General features: G+C 32.3%; 4 protein-coding genes across 6 annotated transcripts; all 4 read right to left on the reverse strand.

Annotated features, from left to right (window-relative positions):
• Positions 1-368: 368 nt before the first annotated feature.
• Positions 369-5,894, reverse strand: LOC106764678 (heat shock protein 90-6, mitochondrial). Its single transcript, XM_014649005.2, has 20 exons — positions 5,607-5,894; positions 5,117-5,305; positions 4,955-5,028; positions 4,418-4,543; positions 4,246-4,339; positions 4,063-4,146; positions 3,834-3,977; positions 3,617-3,730; positions 3,396-3,476; positions 3,206-3,280; positions 3,008-3,112; positions 2,671-2,811; positions 2,483-2,575; positions 2,302-2,379; positions 1,777-2,031; positions 1,570-1,672; positions 1,220-1,394; positions 1,034-1,139; positions 856-945; positions 369-768 (listed from the first exon to the last, which is right to left on the reverse strand). The coding sequence occupies exons 1-20, from the start codon at positions 5,718-5,720 to the stop codon at positions 598-600; spliced, it is 2,412 nt and encodes an 803-aa protein (XP_014504491.1). The 5' UTR covers positions 5,721-5,894; the 3' UTR covers positions 369-597.
• Positions 5,895-7,624: 1,730 nt separating this feature from the next.
• LOC106764680 lies at positions 7,625-8,582 on the reverse strand. The gene has a single exon (XM_014649011.2). The coding sequence runs from the start codon at positions 8,356-8,358 to the stop codon at positions 7,864-7,866; it is 495 nt and encodes a 164-aa protein (XP_014504497.1). The 5' UTR covers positions 8,359-8,582; the 3' UTR covers positions 7,625-7,863.
• Positions 8,583-9,705: 1,123 nt separating this feature from the next.
• On the reverse strand, positions 9,706-12,496 carry LOC106764297 (DNA-directed RNA polymerase II subunit RPB7). 3 transcript variants are annotated; one of them, XM_014648570.2, is made up of 7 exons: positions 12,427-12,496; positions 12,172-12,338; positions 11,795-11,960; positions 11,650-11,700; positions 11,128-11,193; positions 10,944-11,012; positions 9,706-10,000 (listed from the first exon to the last, which is right to left on the reverse strand). In XM_014648570.2, exons 2-7 carry the CDS (start codon positions 12,285-12,287, stop codon positions 9,938-9,940), a joined length of 531 nt encoding a protein of 176 aa, XP_014504056.1. In that variant the 5' UTR covers positions 12,288-12,338; positions 12,427-12,496; the 3' UTR covers positions 9,706-9,937. The 3 variants fall into 3 exon arrangements, with proteins under 3 accessions (XP_014504056.1, XP_022637487.1, XP_014504057.1); XM_022781766.1 differs by having other exon boundaries at positions 12,172-12,335; positions 12,427-12,450; XM_014648571.2 differs by having other exon boundaries at positions 11,804-11,960; positions 12,172-12,495.
• Positions 12,497-13,655: 1,159 nt separating this feature from the next.
• Positions 13,656-15,080, reverse strand: LOC106765086 (chlorophyll a-b binding protein 215, chloroplastic). The gene is given in 2 exon segments (NM_001317271.1): positions 13,656-14,478; positions 14,880-15,080. Coding segments are annotated over 2 exon segments (798 nt in total). The 5' UTR covers positions 15,026-15,080; the 3' UTR covers positions 13,656-13,826.
• Between the last annotated feature and the right edge of the window lie 1,858 nt (positions 15,081-16,938).

The following is a 16,938-nucleotide window of genomic DNA, read 5'->3' on the forward strand; positions in this document are numbered from 1 at the left end:
TATTTTTGAACACATGTTATCATCCATACCACAATTTATTTAAAATCTATTATTTTTAAATTATTCCGAAAATGTCCTAAATTATAAAATGTTGAATCATATAATCACATTTACCGTACTAATAAGGTTCAATATTCAATTTATTTTGGGTGTTGAAAACGACAATGCATTCACCAAAAAGACAACGCTTTATTTTTAGAAAAAAATTGTAACTTTAATAGTGCCCAGTTGGCAGCCCCATAATCCAAACTAATAATGGACCACCGCGCAGGTACCAAAGCAAAGCAGCAGTCATTCTTATGTCAGATGCTGCCGTATGAAATCTTTATCCAAATTAATATGGTTTCTTTTTCCCAAACAAAAGAATATGATTATTTGCAATGCTGGATGCTTTTGACTGACTAAACAACTGAAAGGAAGAAATTACACGTGCTTCCAGATATAGCATTGCCACCGAATTCCTCATGATATATCTATAAATGGTTACTACCAACACCAACGTTCCTCAAGAATACAACTTCACGTATAAGCAAACAGCTTTGAAAGAAAGAACAGAAGGGAACGGGAAAAGACAAAAATGTCCATATGACTGTCCTCTCACTTCTGACCGCCAGCCTCAGTAGGTTCGACAACCTCAGCTTCTACAGTTTCTGGGATATGGGGCTGCGCTACAGTGGACTGGAACTGATCAGGTGTCGACCATTTACCTGTGAGAGCCATACCCATCATCTCGTATATCTTCCCTCCAAGTTGTGCTGGATTATCAGGCTGCACGCCAACAACCAGTCAAAAGATTAAGGACTTCACGAAGGAAACTCAAACGACATTCTTAATAATAATCAAGCATGAGCTCACCGTAAAACCACTGGAAACCAAAGCTGCATCATACAAAAGATCGATAGCTCTGAGGGCATCTTCATCATTGGGATTCGTTTTGTATGCAGCCTGAAAATGAAAATACCCATTTGATTGCGTTATCATAATTTGAATTTGTAATCGTGTCGAAGAAATGGAAATTATCCATTTATCTTACATCCAAATTCCTGATAATGGCATGGTCAGGGTTGATCTCAAACACCCTTCTGCTCCTCATGAATTCCAAGCTGGATGCATCACCCATACTCTGTGCCTTCATCAGCCTGCAGCAAGTTTGGTTACATGCTGCACATTGTTACTTAAACGTTCAAAATACACGATCAATCTAAGAAAAGAGGACAACCTTTCCATGTTTGCAGACCAACCAAATTTCCCAGACACCAGAACACAAGGTGAAGAGCTAAGTCGGTTTGAAATTTGTACACTTGCAACTTTTTCTCCCAGTCGTTTCTTGATCCAGTCACATGTTTGGCCAAATTCCTGCTTCATTTCTTTTTCCTTTTCCTCATTCTTATCACCTAAAGAAACAACAAATGGGAATCAAAATTGAACAATAAAAAACAAAGCTATGAATTCACGCTATTGTCAACAGTAAGATTTGCCAGAGAGACTAAGAAATATTTGCTAAACTAAACGCGAGTTTTTGTCTAATCAAATTATTGAGAGGAAGTTTAGAGAAGAAAGAAGTTAAACCTAGATCCAAGTCTTCTTTGCTAATGTCAACAAAATTCTTTTCCTTGTATGATTTAAGGTTTTGAATGGCAACCTCGTCTATTGGATCAACCAAAAAAAGAACCTGAAAAATTACACAACAAAAAACACCAACATACGTATTAACTGATAGAAATAAGTACTTAAAACATACAAAGTTGTAAACTCTAGCAAGAAAACAAAGATTACTTCAAGATCCTTCTCCGCAAGTTTCTCCAAGAAAGGGGTGTTCTTCGCACTAGTCACACTGTCAGAAGCAATATAATAAATATCCTTTTGATCAGGTTTCATGTTCTCAACGTATTCATCCAAGCCAATCAGTTCTTCCTCACTTTGGGATGAGAAAAAGCGAAGCAATGGAGCAATACGTTTGTGATTCTCACGGTCTTCAATGCAACCCAATTTCAAGTGTTTGCCAAAGTTCTCCCAGAATTTTTCATAATCCTGCATACAGAACAAGTCATCTGGTAAAATACTAAAAAAAAGACCACCCTTTTATCAAGAGTAGTTATATAAAAAGAGACCTAAAATAAATGATAATATATATATATATATATATATATATATATATATATATATATATATATATATATATATATATATATATATAATGTTGATACTCCTAACCTAAATTTTTCCTAGCTACCCCACAACTTCAAAAATAATAAAAGAAAACTGTGTATACAACGAACAATTTTCAGAATAATAATATACCTCTCTGTTCTCACTCATGGATATTCCCAGAATCATGTCAAAAGCTTTCCGAACTAAACGTTTCCTCATAATCCGCACCTTCAAGCAATACAGAAAAAATTAAGTAAGACATAACTGGTATGATAAAATAGAGATCCAGATGTAAAACATCAAGCTTATTCACATTGGCCTATCTACTTACTATGCGGCTCTCTTGAAGAATTTCACGTGACACATTAAGTGGGAGGTCATTTGAGTCAACAACACCTTTGACAAAGCTCAAGTATCGAGGGAACTGTTCAACAAACACATAAGCCCACGATAATACAATTTTGACAATAGCAACCAGATACTCAAGGTTGTAGCATGTAGATAGCAAAATGCTTATACCAGTTCTCCATCAAAGTCATCTGAAATGAACACTCTCTTCACATAAAGTCTTATATTCTTGGTCTTGGGATTGATTATGTCATCCTTCCCTGAGGGAGCAAAGGCTGGAACGAAAAGTATAGATCTAAATTCTACTTCACCCTGAAATAACAACCATCACGTGTTAATAAAAATAACCACCACAATTATTATCTGTAACACTATGAACATCCCCAGCAATATGGTGAAAAATTGACATTATCAATCTAGTTTTTCAGCCAAACTCTGAATTTTCATTAACAAATAAAGGTATCCATTATGCACAACAAGGTGGCACTTGAGACCATAAAATCCTTACCTCTGTGGTAAAGTGTGAGGATGCTAATGGCTCCAAGTATTCATTAAAAGTTTTCTTGTAGAATTCATTGTACTCCTCTTTAGTGACTTCTTTAGGATTGCGGAGCTGCAAAAATAAAGTAATTCCACTTCACTCAAGTAATAATTTTCTAAAATATTTATGAGTGCAACTCATGAAATTGGAAATCATAAAACTCACCCAGATTGGTTGGGTCTCATTTGTCAGCTCCCAATCCCAGTACTTCTCAACAACAGTTTTAGTTTTCTTCTTTTTCTGTCATGACAATGTGTCAAAGTCACTAGTCAATGAGTAAAATTGCAGAAGGAACACATTACACATCAATGAAAACACTGGATACAGCACATACGCAGAACAATCAGAATGTTACCTCAGTCTTCCCATCTTGATCATCCTTTTTAGCCTCCTCTGCATCCTTTTTAGCTTCCTCTGTATCCTCCTCAACTTCCACCTAGAATGAGAACAAAATTCATTTACAACTGAAGTCAATACTAAAATAAAATCCACTGGATGATGAAGTTTACTTAAGAGAAGTAATATCATCATAGATAGTGCCATCAAACTGAAAAGATCTGGATTAAATTGCCATACTTCTTTGGTGAAACCCTTTTCCTGCCAAGTGTATATTGGGAACGAGACAAATTGTGAATAGTTTTTCACAAGCTTCTCAATACGCTCTGGATGAGCAAAACCTTTGTCATCCCTCTGAAAGGTAGCAATGGGCATAATAAAATCACTTATGTAAGATCGGGGAAAAAGAAAACTAAAATAATTACTTAATGTTAAAAAAAGATGATTATCAACATACCTTGAGATAAAGAGTAAGACGAGTTCCTCTTGGAATCAGCTTTTCCGGATCTGTTTCCTCAGTTATGGTATATGAGCTAGCATTTGCCTCTCCTTCCCAAACGTACTGCTTATCAGATTTTGGACTCTTTGTCGAGACAACCACCTTCAAACAACACAAATTGATATAACTACCAAATTAAACAAAAAGTAAAAGACCATGACGTATTTACTTTTACACAAATTCATACCCGATCAGCAACCAGGAAAGCAGAATAAAATCCCACACCGAACTGACCAATTAAGTTGTTGTCACCACCAGCATCCTTGCTATCCTTTTAAAAGATACACATTTGTCAGAAGGTAATATACATGAATGGAAAAGCAAATAAAGATAATAAAATCTTAAAGCATATATCAAAAGAAGTTAAGACCTTCAGAGCCTTCAAAAACTTTGCAGTTCCACTTTGAGCAATAGTTCCAAGGCAATCAACTAGATCTTGCCTAGTCATACCAATGCCTGTATCACTGCATATAGCATATGTTGCAGCACCAACTGAGATTATAATAGTATATTAAATATAAAACCAAAGTTATTTCTCTTACGTAATAGATATGATCCCATTATCCTTATCAGTTTGAATTCGGATATCAAAATCAACTGCATCCTTCAACAGTCCAGGCTCTGTTACACTCAGAAATCGCAGCTTATCCAAAGCATCACTTGCATTGCTGTACATAAAAATGTATAGATTAGCAGATTGGGCAACACGCAGTTACATACATTCATAAATATCAAATACATGGATTCTATATTAAAAATTTTATCCCTTCCTAAAAATAGTCTCCTAAAAGGTTGAAGGAGAAGCTTGAATAATTTATTCAAAACAGATAATTGTAGTATATCTGCATGAAATCACTTGCCACAACCAGGACATACCTTAAATGCAATTGTTAGTATAATATTAATTAATATAGATAAATGTATTCGCACCATCTAAACACAAATGCTCTAACAACATAATTCTATATAGGATCACCAGCAAAAACGAACAAAGTCTACTTCAGCCAAAAAGGTTTCCAGACAATAAATATGCAAATAGTAGTAGTACCAAAAAGTTCTACGACTATGAAAGAGCATACCTAATAAGTTCCCTAAGAAACACTTCTTTGTTACTGTATAAACTGTTAACAATGAGGTCCATGAGCCGACTAACCTGCCAATGAAGCATATTATCCAAAGCTAAGCTCAAGGCAAACCATACAAATGAATTAGAAACCATACAACATGAAAAACAGCCGTACCTCAGCTTGGTATTCATATCTCTCGGCTGGTGTGGAACTAGAAGCAGAAGATTCTGCAGCAGTTGATTCACATCGTCTACCCAAGAACAAATCTCTTCTCAAGTTTGGATGATTTTCAGATTCAATTGTGCTGGACTTGTCCGTGCCCAGAATAGAAAACCATCTAGCTTGGGTGTCCTTCTCACTCACCTGCTCCTCACAAGCAAAACAAAAGGGACACACAAAAGCCGACAATATTTCAAAATGGTTGCAACACGTGTTTGTTATCTCACGAACATCAGATAAACTAACACTACATAATCCATTAAAGTTTCTATAAATATAGTACGTCAGTCCAAAATATTATAAAAACAAACAGAATCACTGACCGAAAAATATCGACCTGGTTACTGAAGCAAATGAGGAATGAATAGCAAGCTAGGGATTATAACATAAAAAAATCAAACCGAAGAGCAATTCATAAAGGGAGAAAGATGAACTAAATGGACACCTTAGCTAAGTGAGAAGAGGAAATGGGAGCAACCACGTCCCTTCGAAGTGCGCCGCCATAGCGCAACAAGGCGGAGACGGATGAAGAACGAGCAGCGGTGGAGAGTCTGTGCATAGTGAATTGATGAGAGAAAGAAGAGCTGAGAGAAGAAGATTGTAGCCACAAGCACGATAGAGGGATTCGTTAAGCAGGGAAATGGTAGGGTTTTAGAAGGGTTTTGAATTGGCTGTGTTCATCAAAATATGGAGTTCGAAGCTTCTGGATACTACTAGTTCCGACCATTTCCTCTAAGTTTTTTCGGGTTTTTGACCGGTTATTTTTCTTTTTTAAAATTTATATTTATATTATTACAAGAAAAACACCTTTAACTAATTTTTTTCTCATCTTTTAATGAAATATTTAATATTTTAACTAACAACAATATAAATTATATTTTTATTACATGAAGAAATAGATTTTATTATTTCTATGAATATTTAATTAAAAAGAGAAAAATAATATTATTTAAAAACATATATAATTTATGAAAACAGTATTAAATAAACTATGCAGCCAAAAGAATTTAATTAATTAATTTTAATTTAAAATATATTTAGTTATTAATTTTTATTAAATAAAAAATTTATTTTTATTTATGAAATAGTAAAGTTATCTAATTAAAATATAATACAAAATGAAGTTATTGTGTCTCCTCTTTATATAATGAAATGATATTGATAAATAAACAAATATTTATTCAATAAAATTAAATGATATAAATAATAATTTATTTATTCAGCAAAATAAATTATGACTAATCTTTCTCAATTTTAAAATATTTAAATAATTTTTCCTTTTATAACTAAACGTTGAATACTTTTTTTATTATTGTTTTTACAAAACTATACATATATAATTTTTAAGTTATATTATTTTTCTATTTTCAATCACTATTTAGAAAAATAATAAAAACATAAATACACGTTTGCGAAGTCCATATTTCCATAGTATTACGAGAAAATAAATATTATATGTAATGATGGTTTAAAACTAGTCTGTTATTAATGTTAGTTATTGTTGCAAATCATCAAAATATAAATTTATTATTTTATAAACGGAAACTTTGACCAATTTTCTGCATAGCTTAGACATGAAAATCATTCTCCTTGAATTAAATCAAAATTATAAGAAAAATAATTATTTCAATATTAATAAATGGTGTTATTTGATGGTTGTCTTAGTAAAACGACAAACATAAATAGTATTATAAAAAGAATAACACAATTTTTTTGCTCTTTCATCAATGAAGAAAAGAAGAAAAATAAATAAAAAATTGAAAATTTTGAGTTGAGTTAGGATATATCTTTTAGACATGTCTCTAAAGAAAAACAATGAGAAAAATAATTTATGAAAATCCATGAAATTTGTAATTAATTGCTTAAAGATTATCCACATTCTTTCATTAATGTTGAACCCTTAGTCAGCATTGAAGAAATAATCATAAATAAATATATATTTACATTTTTCCTAGTGAAAACTGTTTTAAACTAAAAAATATTGCCAGAATATTTATTTATTTTTTCATTAGAAATCAACAATATGGCAGGTAGTATATTTTCTATCTTCAATACTATGAGAAATAAGTTCAATAAGCCACCTTGAGATACTGCCAAATACATAAAGAGCATAATATAATTGTCGTGTTTGTGTGTCTGAATATATAAGTGCGTGATTTGATATTTGAGTACAGCATGATGCATCCATGTCTTTGCATATTTCATACAAATTATTTTTATATATATAGCAATTTTTTATGTTTTAAACATTAAAAAATACATAATGAGAATTGTTAGCCTTAAAAATAAAAGTTGTTTTTTTTTTTATAATTTCAATGAAATGCAGAAACATTGGACTAATATAAAGGGATCAAATTTCCAATCTTACATAAGATTAGTCATATCAGTATGAGTTAGATCATAACTCATATTGTATATTATTTTTTCGAGAAAACAATTGAACATTCGATGAAAACAAGAATCTATGAATCAACTACGGAATTAAGTTATGTTTTTGAGAACATGCAACCCCAAAATTCAATTTTCTGGCCTATGAAAACGAATTACACAAGTTATTCACATAATTTCAAGGGAAAAAAAGAAGCATAACTGATACAAATCCTGCTTGATTACTGATACAAAAAGATGCAGAACACAGGGATATTATTATACATCTATATAGGTACCAGGGAAGCAGAGACAAGTAGTAGTAGTAAACATATTTACAGATGAAGAGAAGTATCAACGTCTGAGGTATCAAAATTTCTTGATGTTGGTGATCCCTGAGGCCATAAATTGGAGGAAGGTGGTGGTTTCATGTTCATGGTGTTGTGATCACCTTGTGTGGAGAAGTTGAGGCCAAGAGAAAGAGAATCATGGAGAATTGGCCTATGTAGAGGAGGCACCATTCTTGATTGTTGTTGTTGTTGATGCTGTTGAGAGTTCTGTGATGAGGGGTTCTGCATAATAGATGATGAAGTGTTCTCAGATGACAAGAGTTTAAGGAGTTGCTTGCCCTCTCTTCTTTCTTTGACCTTCTCCAACTGTCTAAACCTTTCTTGAAGAAGAGCAATGGAGGAGTTCACAGTGGTAGTAGGATCATTAGCTTGCCTACCCATTTGGCAGTGAGTAAAAAATGAAATTGGGGTGTTCTTTATATTTTGGTGGGGTTTGGCATGGAGTGGGTTGGAAGTGGTATACAATACAAGGGAGTGCATGTATAGGAGATAATCATTTTTAGCTGTTCATAGTTTATTTTTTTCATTTGGGTGCATGTTACTGATTCCTGATGATAGCAACAGAGATTAGAATCGACTGGTGTTGGAGAAGATGCCAAGGAGAAAAATGGTGAAAGTTAGTATAGGGAAAAGCAGGGTTGCTGGATGTGTGGCCAAAGGGACTTTTTGAAGGAGGAAAAGGGTGAGAGGTAGAGTCCAAAATGATGATGCTCAGTAGCATTTGGAAGGGAGTATTGTGGAGAATAAATGGTTAGGTAATGCAATGCTTATCTGGGCTTGTCAATTTTAGCCACTGTTTTCTTAGGAGAAGATGGTACTTCTTTGTTTGATCTTGTTGCTATAATTCCCCCTTTTTAATACCCTTTAACTGTTGAATGTGCTATTCTTGTTTTGGAGCTGGAAGGAGAGTGTCGTGCTGTGCACAAGAGACAAAAGGAATAGAGAAGGAATATTTTTGGACTTTGCCATCAATGATTAAATTAGTCCTAATGTAGTGTTCATGAAGGAAAGACATAGGACCAAATCCCTCTACCGTGTAACAATAAGCTTTCTTTAACTATACCCTCTAGCTACTTTTAGATTGTAGACTTAGTTCTAATTCATTTCCACAATTTTTCTTGTGGATTCTGGATTGATGGAATGCCATAAAGGTTAGTTTTGTCTAATTTGAACGTGACAAGTTTCTAGCTACATGCTCACTGCCTGGGTTTCTTACATAGAAGTTTGTTTGGAATGAATTTGATTGTTCTGCTTTCTCTAATGTAGAATGTGCGTTTGAGAAAAAGTTGCTCTTCAGTAGCTCCATCTCCATTTAGTGTATTTGAAAACGCACAAATTGACGTTTGAAAGCTTTCAATACAATCCTAATACACCCTCAATGTGAACAAGTTCAGTGGAACGAACAGTGTATATCCATGATGAGATTAACTTTAAAGATGGGATATTTTATGCAATTTGAATGGTTGTGGACCAGTAGAGTGTCAACTTGGTGCTATGTCTTAGCATAGATTAGTGATTTGTTAAATGATTTTATATGGGTTGATTTGACTTGTAAACTTGGCTTAAACGAGTAGGCTAAAGTGTTAGAAGACAAACAATGCAATGATTGTGTCGCTTAAATTTGAGTAGCAATTAAAACATGAGTACTAAGATGGCTAGTTTAGTTGGATGCTAAAGGAGGATATAGAACTTCACTTAACTTTTAACTGTATATAACTTTGTGAATTATAATATAATATATGTATATATGTTGGGAAAATATATTTTAAATTGCATTGTAGTAGAAGAAAAATCACCTTAAATCGAGAACTTTGATACAATACGAGAATAGAGAAACAAGATTTATTTTCTGGATATCGATAGTAGGTTTTTCACTCAGAAGAGTGATCTATTTATAATAATAAAATAATACAATGATAACAAAATAACTACTACTATTTTCAGGAGAACTACTTTTAAGGATACATTGAACTTAACTAAACACGACAACTATGCTTGTTAGAAAAGTAACAATCATTAAATGCTCCTATTTTCAACAGAATGATACAGTAAGGGGTGTTTAAACTGTTGTAGGATCGTTGATCACACCCAGAAAGTCATCTTTTATGGTACCTATGCAGAACTGCAAAAAGAAAAAAAAATATGCATTATCAGAAACTGTAAAACAGATAAACATTCAATATCCAAAATGTAAAAGCGATTTGTATCTCTGTACTTGTCATTTTAAAACTGAACAGTGTCACAGCTCATATATATAGCCATACAACCAAAGGGAAGGAAAACACGGGCTAAGCATGTGCAGTAGTATTAAAACTTCATTAGCCAGCATGCATCCTTGTATCATACTTGCTAAAACTGCCATTAGGCTGAAAGGCATGTCAAGAGTTATTCGAAGACATCATCAAACATGGCATACAAGATAATCATGGAAGGAACCATTCAGTCAACAAGGCAAACAATGTGGTAAAAGTATCATCATTCTCATTGCATGCAGCAACTGGAGAATTTGTTATTTCAATTTTCTCAACTTTTGCGAGTCACAACGATCAAGATTTTAGAAATGAAGTAAAGCTGCACCATGGAATTGTCACGATTCTTGCATACCAAAGAAATATGTCAAATTTATAACTTCCTCAGGGTAGCTAGAACTTTGCAAATAACTTTTGAAATGGATGAAGTTCAATAGTGATTATAGAGTTGCCAAAACAGTAAATTACAAGCAAACCAAGTAAAAACTACCATCCTAGAGATGTAAACACATAACGGCTTTCATGATATGCACAAATACTATTGCTAAGCCAGTGCATGAGCTAAAATTTAAAATTAGCAAAAAACAGCGACTCTTTTGGGAAGCATTCATAATAGTGTAGAAAATTTGCAGAGAAACAAAAGCTACATCTGCTACAGAGCTAAAATGCTTTTCGATTTATTCAAATTTCTCAAAGCAGAATTTTGGATAAAGCTGATGGATCTCGACAGTATTCAAAAAAATGAAGTAAAAAACATGATATACATACATACATACACAGATATATTCATACATACATACACATATATATTCTTACAATTTCAGTAGCATCAACTCGAGTCCCTATTATCTTTAGTCTCACTTCACTGTCCTTTTGAATCTTAACCTGCAAAAGACAAAATTGATAGTAAAAATAATCATAAGATGAAAAACAAATGACAACAAATAAAAAAGAAACTTCTCTACTGTTTTACATTATGGAAGTTATAAATGATACATACTGATCCATCTGAAGTAGTGTAATTTGGCATGTCTCCAGACTGGAACTCCATATCATCCGGAATCAACTAATAGGGAAGATAAAAGGTATCACAATAAACAAAGTTATATAAAAATGTACGAGTAACAAGGTAAAACTTTTTCATTGCAATGAAATGACAGAGTCTGTGTTAAATTAATTTTAAGAAAATAGAAAAGGAACAGAAAATAATCCTTGGTAATTCTAAAAACTGCAGAGATATATCGATTTGAGAAGGTAAAATAAAGAGAGTTCGTTGAGATCTAGAATTTAAGATGGTTTGCATGTCTACAATCATCACAGTATAAATTAAACTATGTAGTAGTAGCAAATGGCAAATAATAAATGACAAATACAATTTTAGTGTTCAAAATTAAAAACTAGGATAACATTCCTTTAAAAAACACATCTTTACTATTCAAAATGAAGAACAATACTAACAACCTTTTAGATATAACAGGTAGATAATAAAGACCATTTCTCCGATTATTGAAGACAAACTTACGTGGTTTGAAACAAAGATTTGGACAGGTCCAGCTTCCCCAAAAAATCCCATCTGTACAAATATAACTCAACAGTCATAAACTACAATCTCCACATATTAGAGTTACATAGTTTAATTACCCCAAAGAGGAAAGAATTGCATAAACCTTGTTCACCATGGTAACAACAGCTTCTACGATCTCCCCCTTAAATGGTCTGAAGACAACACACTGGTACTTAACAGGAAATGTCACAAACCCTGTCCCATCACGAATTAACCCTTTCCCTACGTTTTCAATCCCTGTAACTGCCACCACAAATCCATGTCGACCACTGCATAATAGTTGAAAATCCAAATCCAAATGTTATATTCATCCAAGGTTCAAATCAGTCACTTACGGATAAATATTTTTCTCTGATCTAAATTATATAATGTTCAATCAAATGTACAACAAAATTTACTATAATAACTTATATAACTGGGTAAAACTATAACATGCCATTTTCAACCACTATTTTCGAATGCCCCCATAAGGGGAATGACCTGCAAGTGCCTTCCACGTCTTTCATTAATTTGGAAACAAGATTATCACGAAGGTTACGACCAAAGTATCGTGGATGCAGCAGCATATTTCGCTCCAGCACTATGTGGAAAAACATTTTCACGTTACTTCTTTTGCCTCACTTCTTGCCCAATCTGGTCCGTCACTACTGCAAGAAAAACACAGAATAAGAATGGTTTTGGAAAATACAATTGGAAAAGAGAAAACTGAAACGCATTCAATCGAATGGGCATAACGCATCTAGGAATTGTCAACTCCGTGGGGGCGGGACGGATACACTATTTCCGTCCAAAAATTTTACTCTGATTTGAACCCTGTAAACCTTTCTATTTTCAAATTTTCGATATTCTTATTTTTATATTTTTAATTTTAAATAAAATTATTTGAAAAAAATAAACATATACTTAAATAAAAATAATAATTTAATCGAGCTAAAAAATAAATTATACCATAAAGGATAAATTTTAAAAAATTAATTTTCTAAAATAATTTTAATTTTATATCTAAATAGTATATGTATATATATATATATATATATATATATATATATATATATATATATATATATATATATATATATATATATATATATATATATATATAAGATGTCAACTTATTTAAGTTTAAAATATTTAAATAAAGTTTATTAATAATTAACTTTTGTTATTTATGTTAAGAAGGAATATACTTATGTATTTTCAAATCCTTATCTATTTTAAAAAGATTCTTAAGTAAACTTAGACACTAAATTTATTCACAAAAAGCTATAAATCAGAATCAGATTATCCTCATATGAAAAATAAATCTCTTACAACCTATTAAATACCATTCTTCTTCATACTACACTCTAAATTATAAAAATACTTTCATCAACTCTAATATTTTTTTATGTGAATCAAATATTAATAGAATCACAATAATCTCTTGTCAAATTTTTATTCAATACCTAATTACAACCTTTTATTGTAATATTTCCTTATTTTATTAAAAAAATATTTTTATAGATCATCGTTCATCATGAAAATGTGAAAAATAAACAAAATCGACTGATAAAATTTAGTGATTACTCATTAGCACAAATCATAAAGAAGAAGACAATAATTATGAAAGAAATTGTTAACAAACAAAGTACTCTTGCGCATGATTTGGTCTCCAAATGTCAGATTTAAAACACTGTCTAAATTCTATGCTATTTGCATTCTTTCCAAACGAGCTAAGAAAGTGTAGGCTGTTCTCTTCTTTAGAAATCATAGTTTCAATCCTCTTTCACTGACTACAATATTGAAGCATTTAGATAACAGAAAGATTCATTCTTTTATTGTTTTAATCTCAGTTTTGAATGCGATGGTGTACTTGGTACACATGGTTTTAATGTATGAACCAATTAAAATTTTGGAAAAGTTTGTTCAGTTCAGGCTATGAGGAAAATAGAAAACCATATAATTAACAAACACTAGTCAAGAGATTGATACTTCAGAGATCCAAATTTGTAATATATAACTGTTCTCATACAGATTCTTCTGCTACACGCTGTGTAGTTACATCAGTGAAATTTGAGTTAAACACAAGGGAAAAACTGCAAATATGAGCAGAAAGATTGCATTGCATTGCGTCTGGAAGGCACAAGTTGACATGCTCATTGTCCAGGGACGAAGTTGGTGGCATAAGCCCAAGCATTGTTGGCAACAGGGTCAGCAACATGGTCGTAAAGGTTCTGAATAGGGCCTTTGCCAGTGACAATGGCTTGAACAAAGAAACCAAACACGGAGAACATAGCCAAGCGACCATTCTTGAGTTCCTTGACCTTCAACTCAGCAAATGCATCAGGGTCATCAGCAAGACCAAGAGGGTCAAAGGCACCACCAGGGTAGATAGGGTCTAACCCTTCCCCAAGAGGTCCTCCACCAACTCTGTAACCTTCAACAAACCCCATAAGCACAACCTGCACAGCCCAGATGGCAAGAATGCTCTGAGCATGGATCAGGTTTGGGTTCCCCAAATAGTCAAGTCCTCCCTCAGAGAAGATCTGTGCACCAGCCTTGAACCACACTGCCTCACCGAATTTCACACCATTCTTCTCAAGAATCTCTGGGAAGACGATTCCTAGAGCACCAAGCATGGCCCATCTGCTGTGAATCACCTCCAACTCACGGTTCCTGGCAAAGGTTTCAGGGTCAGCTGATAATCCAGCTGTGTCCCATCCGTAGTCACCAGGGAATTCACCGGTCAGGTATGATGGAATCTGGTCAGAAAATGGACCCAAGTACTTGGGACGGTCAGGGCCATACCTGTGTTCCACAATCACACCCAATGAAAAATCAGTCATTTTCTCAAACAGATAGAGCTAACACCCCACTTAGCACACAGTGTTATTATTATCTTCACAAGACAATAGTAATCATGCTTGCATAATCACTGGATTTCTAGTTAGGCCTGAGAGTTGATCAACACAGAGTACAAATACAGTTCTATAGATGCTCTTGTGCTGTGTTCTTTTATCAGAATTAGATTTTGATATTCAATGCAGACCCTTATAGGGTAAACAAGCGAGGCAAAACAACACCAAAATCGTAAAAGCATGGAATTGCATGTAAATTTAGTATTATTATACCAAAACTCATAACTAGTAATACCATATACTAGCATTTTGTTGTATAAGACGGTACATGGATGCAAGTGGAGCACTTACCAAATGCTCTGAGGAGCACTTTTGACGGTGCGGCGCATGTTGGTGCGACCTTTGCCGGAGCCACCGGTCTTGCGGACGAACTCATTGACCTGCTTCAGAGCTGTTTGACCAGCGAATGCTGATTGCTGGAAAGCAGTGGTGGCCATGGCTGTGTTGTGTGGTTAAAGGTCTCTTCTTTCTTTGGTTTTGTGAGTGTGTTGTGGAGAATGAAGAAGGTACTACAAAAGTTTATAGAAGGGTGGCATGATATTGTGGATGAGGATATGCACAACTCAGCAACTCTTCATTGGTTCTAGATATGGATGTGGATTCTCATGCTGATATTTTGTGCTGCTAAACTGTCTCTGCTTCTGCCACGTGGATGCAAAGATCTTCTTCCTTAGATGTTTTCGAGAGGGTTAATGTAAGCCACACAAAAAGGGCCCACCAAAGTCTAAGAAATCAAAATTAAAAATATCAACTTGAAATTGCAGATAGTTTGGGTTGGGTTGGGTTCATTCTACAGTGCAAACCCGTGACCCATCACATTCTTTTTCTTCTTTTCTTTTCAAACAAAAAAACAAACAGTTGGTGTTCCTGCGAATCTGAAACCACACACAGAATACTCGGCTACCAAGAACTCCTGGTGGCAGCTCATCTTTGCTACATTACAAATTTGGTTTATGTGGGAATTAAATTCTAAAATAAGTTGTAATAATTAGATGAGAATCAGAAAAAACAATTAAAGCATATCAAATAAGGTTAAAAACATCACAAATACTGTAACAAAATTTCTGGTTGCAGATTCACTTGTCGAGATGTAATATTACAACAACAAATGACGAAAATAATGAGGGTATAACATCAATAATTATCAATAATTGAGAAAGGTTGTTCTTATATGATATATGTTTTTATTTATCCTTGTAATGCCGTTTTATAAAATATTCTAATAATAACTATTTGGTTTTGACGTGTAATCACTAAAATCAGTCAAAAAGAATGCATATTCCACTTTATATCATAATTTAAAAATTGAATAATGTTGTATTTTTATTAACATTCTTTTATTTTCTTTGTCAAAGTACACTGTCACGCATTTGAAAAACTGTGATATTGGTAATAAAATATTTGGACACGAAATTTATTATATTGAAAGTTAATAATAATTTTTTCAATGAATTTGTACTCTAAACTTTACCCATAGCTATACATTAATTTAGTCTATCTTTTTATATAAAAAAAGGTTCAGCCATCTTGTTTTGCTTTTTATTTTTTTGCTCTTAACTTTATTTTGTTTTAATCAAATTCTTTTTCACTTCTTTGAATGTGTATATATACATTAAAATTAAATTTTCTCTGATACACATGCATATAAAATAATGGCATTAATAAAGAGTGAAAACACATAGTCAACATGTTTGTTAACTTTTTTAATAATAAAATTATTAATATAAATAAATTTTGTATTTTTATTACAAATGGATTTTATTTATTTTTAATTTTTATTATAAATAGTTATTTTAATTTAAAAATGGTTAAATCTAAAAAAAAATATCCATTCAGAAAAAAAAGTCAAATTTTTAAAAAGTAAAATAATAAACAATTAATTTAACTTAAAAAACTGATATATAAAGAGTAAAATAAAATGTTAACAAAAATACCTCTATATTAACTAATAAAAATACATGTGTTTTTGATAATAAAAAATAAATTATTGCTATTACTATTATTATAATTATAAAATTAAATATAAATAATTTTTATAATTTTATTGTAAATAATTTATATTTATTTAATTAAAAATGATTAAATTAAAGAATATAAACAAAATAAAAAAATAAAAAAAGTTGATAAAATAATTATTTTAATTTAAAAAAACTTTTATGTAAAAAATAATTTTGAAAGACAAATGTAAACATAAAAAAACCTCTCGTCTAACACCCATTTTATTAATTTTCAAAAAATACAAAAGACAAGATGTTAAAAGTTAAAAAAAAAAATCAAATCACATTCAAATAGTTTTTAAAAACTATATAAACCATGATTTTTCATTATAAATAAAAACATATAAAAACAA

The sequence above is a fragment of the Vigna radiata genome, chromosome 6 (assembly GCF_000741045.1).
Source record: "Vigna radiata var. radiata cultivar VC1973A chromosome 6, Vradiata_ver6, whole genome shotgun sequence".
Lineage (NCBI taxonomy): Eukaryota > Viridiplantae > Streptophyta > Magnoliopsida > Fabales > Fabaceae > Vigna > Vigna radiata.

Bases quoted from the DNA above. Each gene is read 5' to 3' on its own strand.
- LOC106764680 (XM_014649011.2), bottom strand. From the start codon at position 8,358: ATGCACTCCCTTGTATTGTATACCACTTCCAACCCACTCCATGCCAAA.
- LOC106764297 (XM_014648570.2), bottom strand. From the start codon at position 12,287: ATGTTTTTCCACATAGTGCTGGAGCGAAATATGCTGCTGCATCCACGA. The intron at 11,194-11,649 runs GTAAGTTTGTCT...CTTCCCTATTAG, and splicing joins AAATCTTTGTTTCAAACCAC to TTGATTCCGGATGATATGGA. The intron at 11,013-11,127 runs GTATGTATCATT...TGTCTTTTGCAG, and splicing joins ACACTACTTCAGATGGATCA to GTTAAGATTCAAAAGGACAG.
- LOC106764678 (XM_014649005.2), bottom strand. From the start codon at position 5,720: ATGCACAGACTCTCCACCGCTGCTCGTTCTTCATCCGTCTCCGCCTTG. The intron at 4,544-4,954 runs GTATGCTCTTTC...TTTTATGTACAG, and splicing joins TTTCTTAGGGAACTTATTAG to CAATGCAAGTGATGCTTTGG. The intron at 2,812-3,007 runs GTAAGGATTTTA...TTGTTATTTCAG, and splicing joins CCTCACACTTTACCACAGAG to GGTGAAGTAGAATTTAGATC.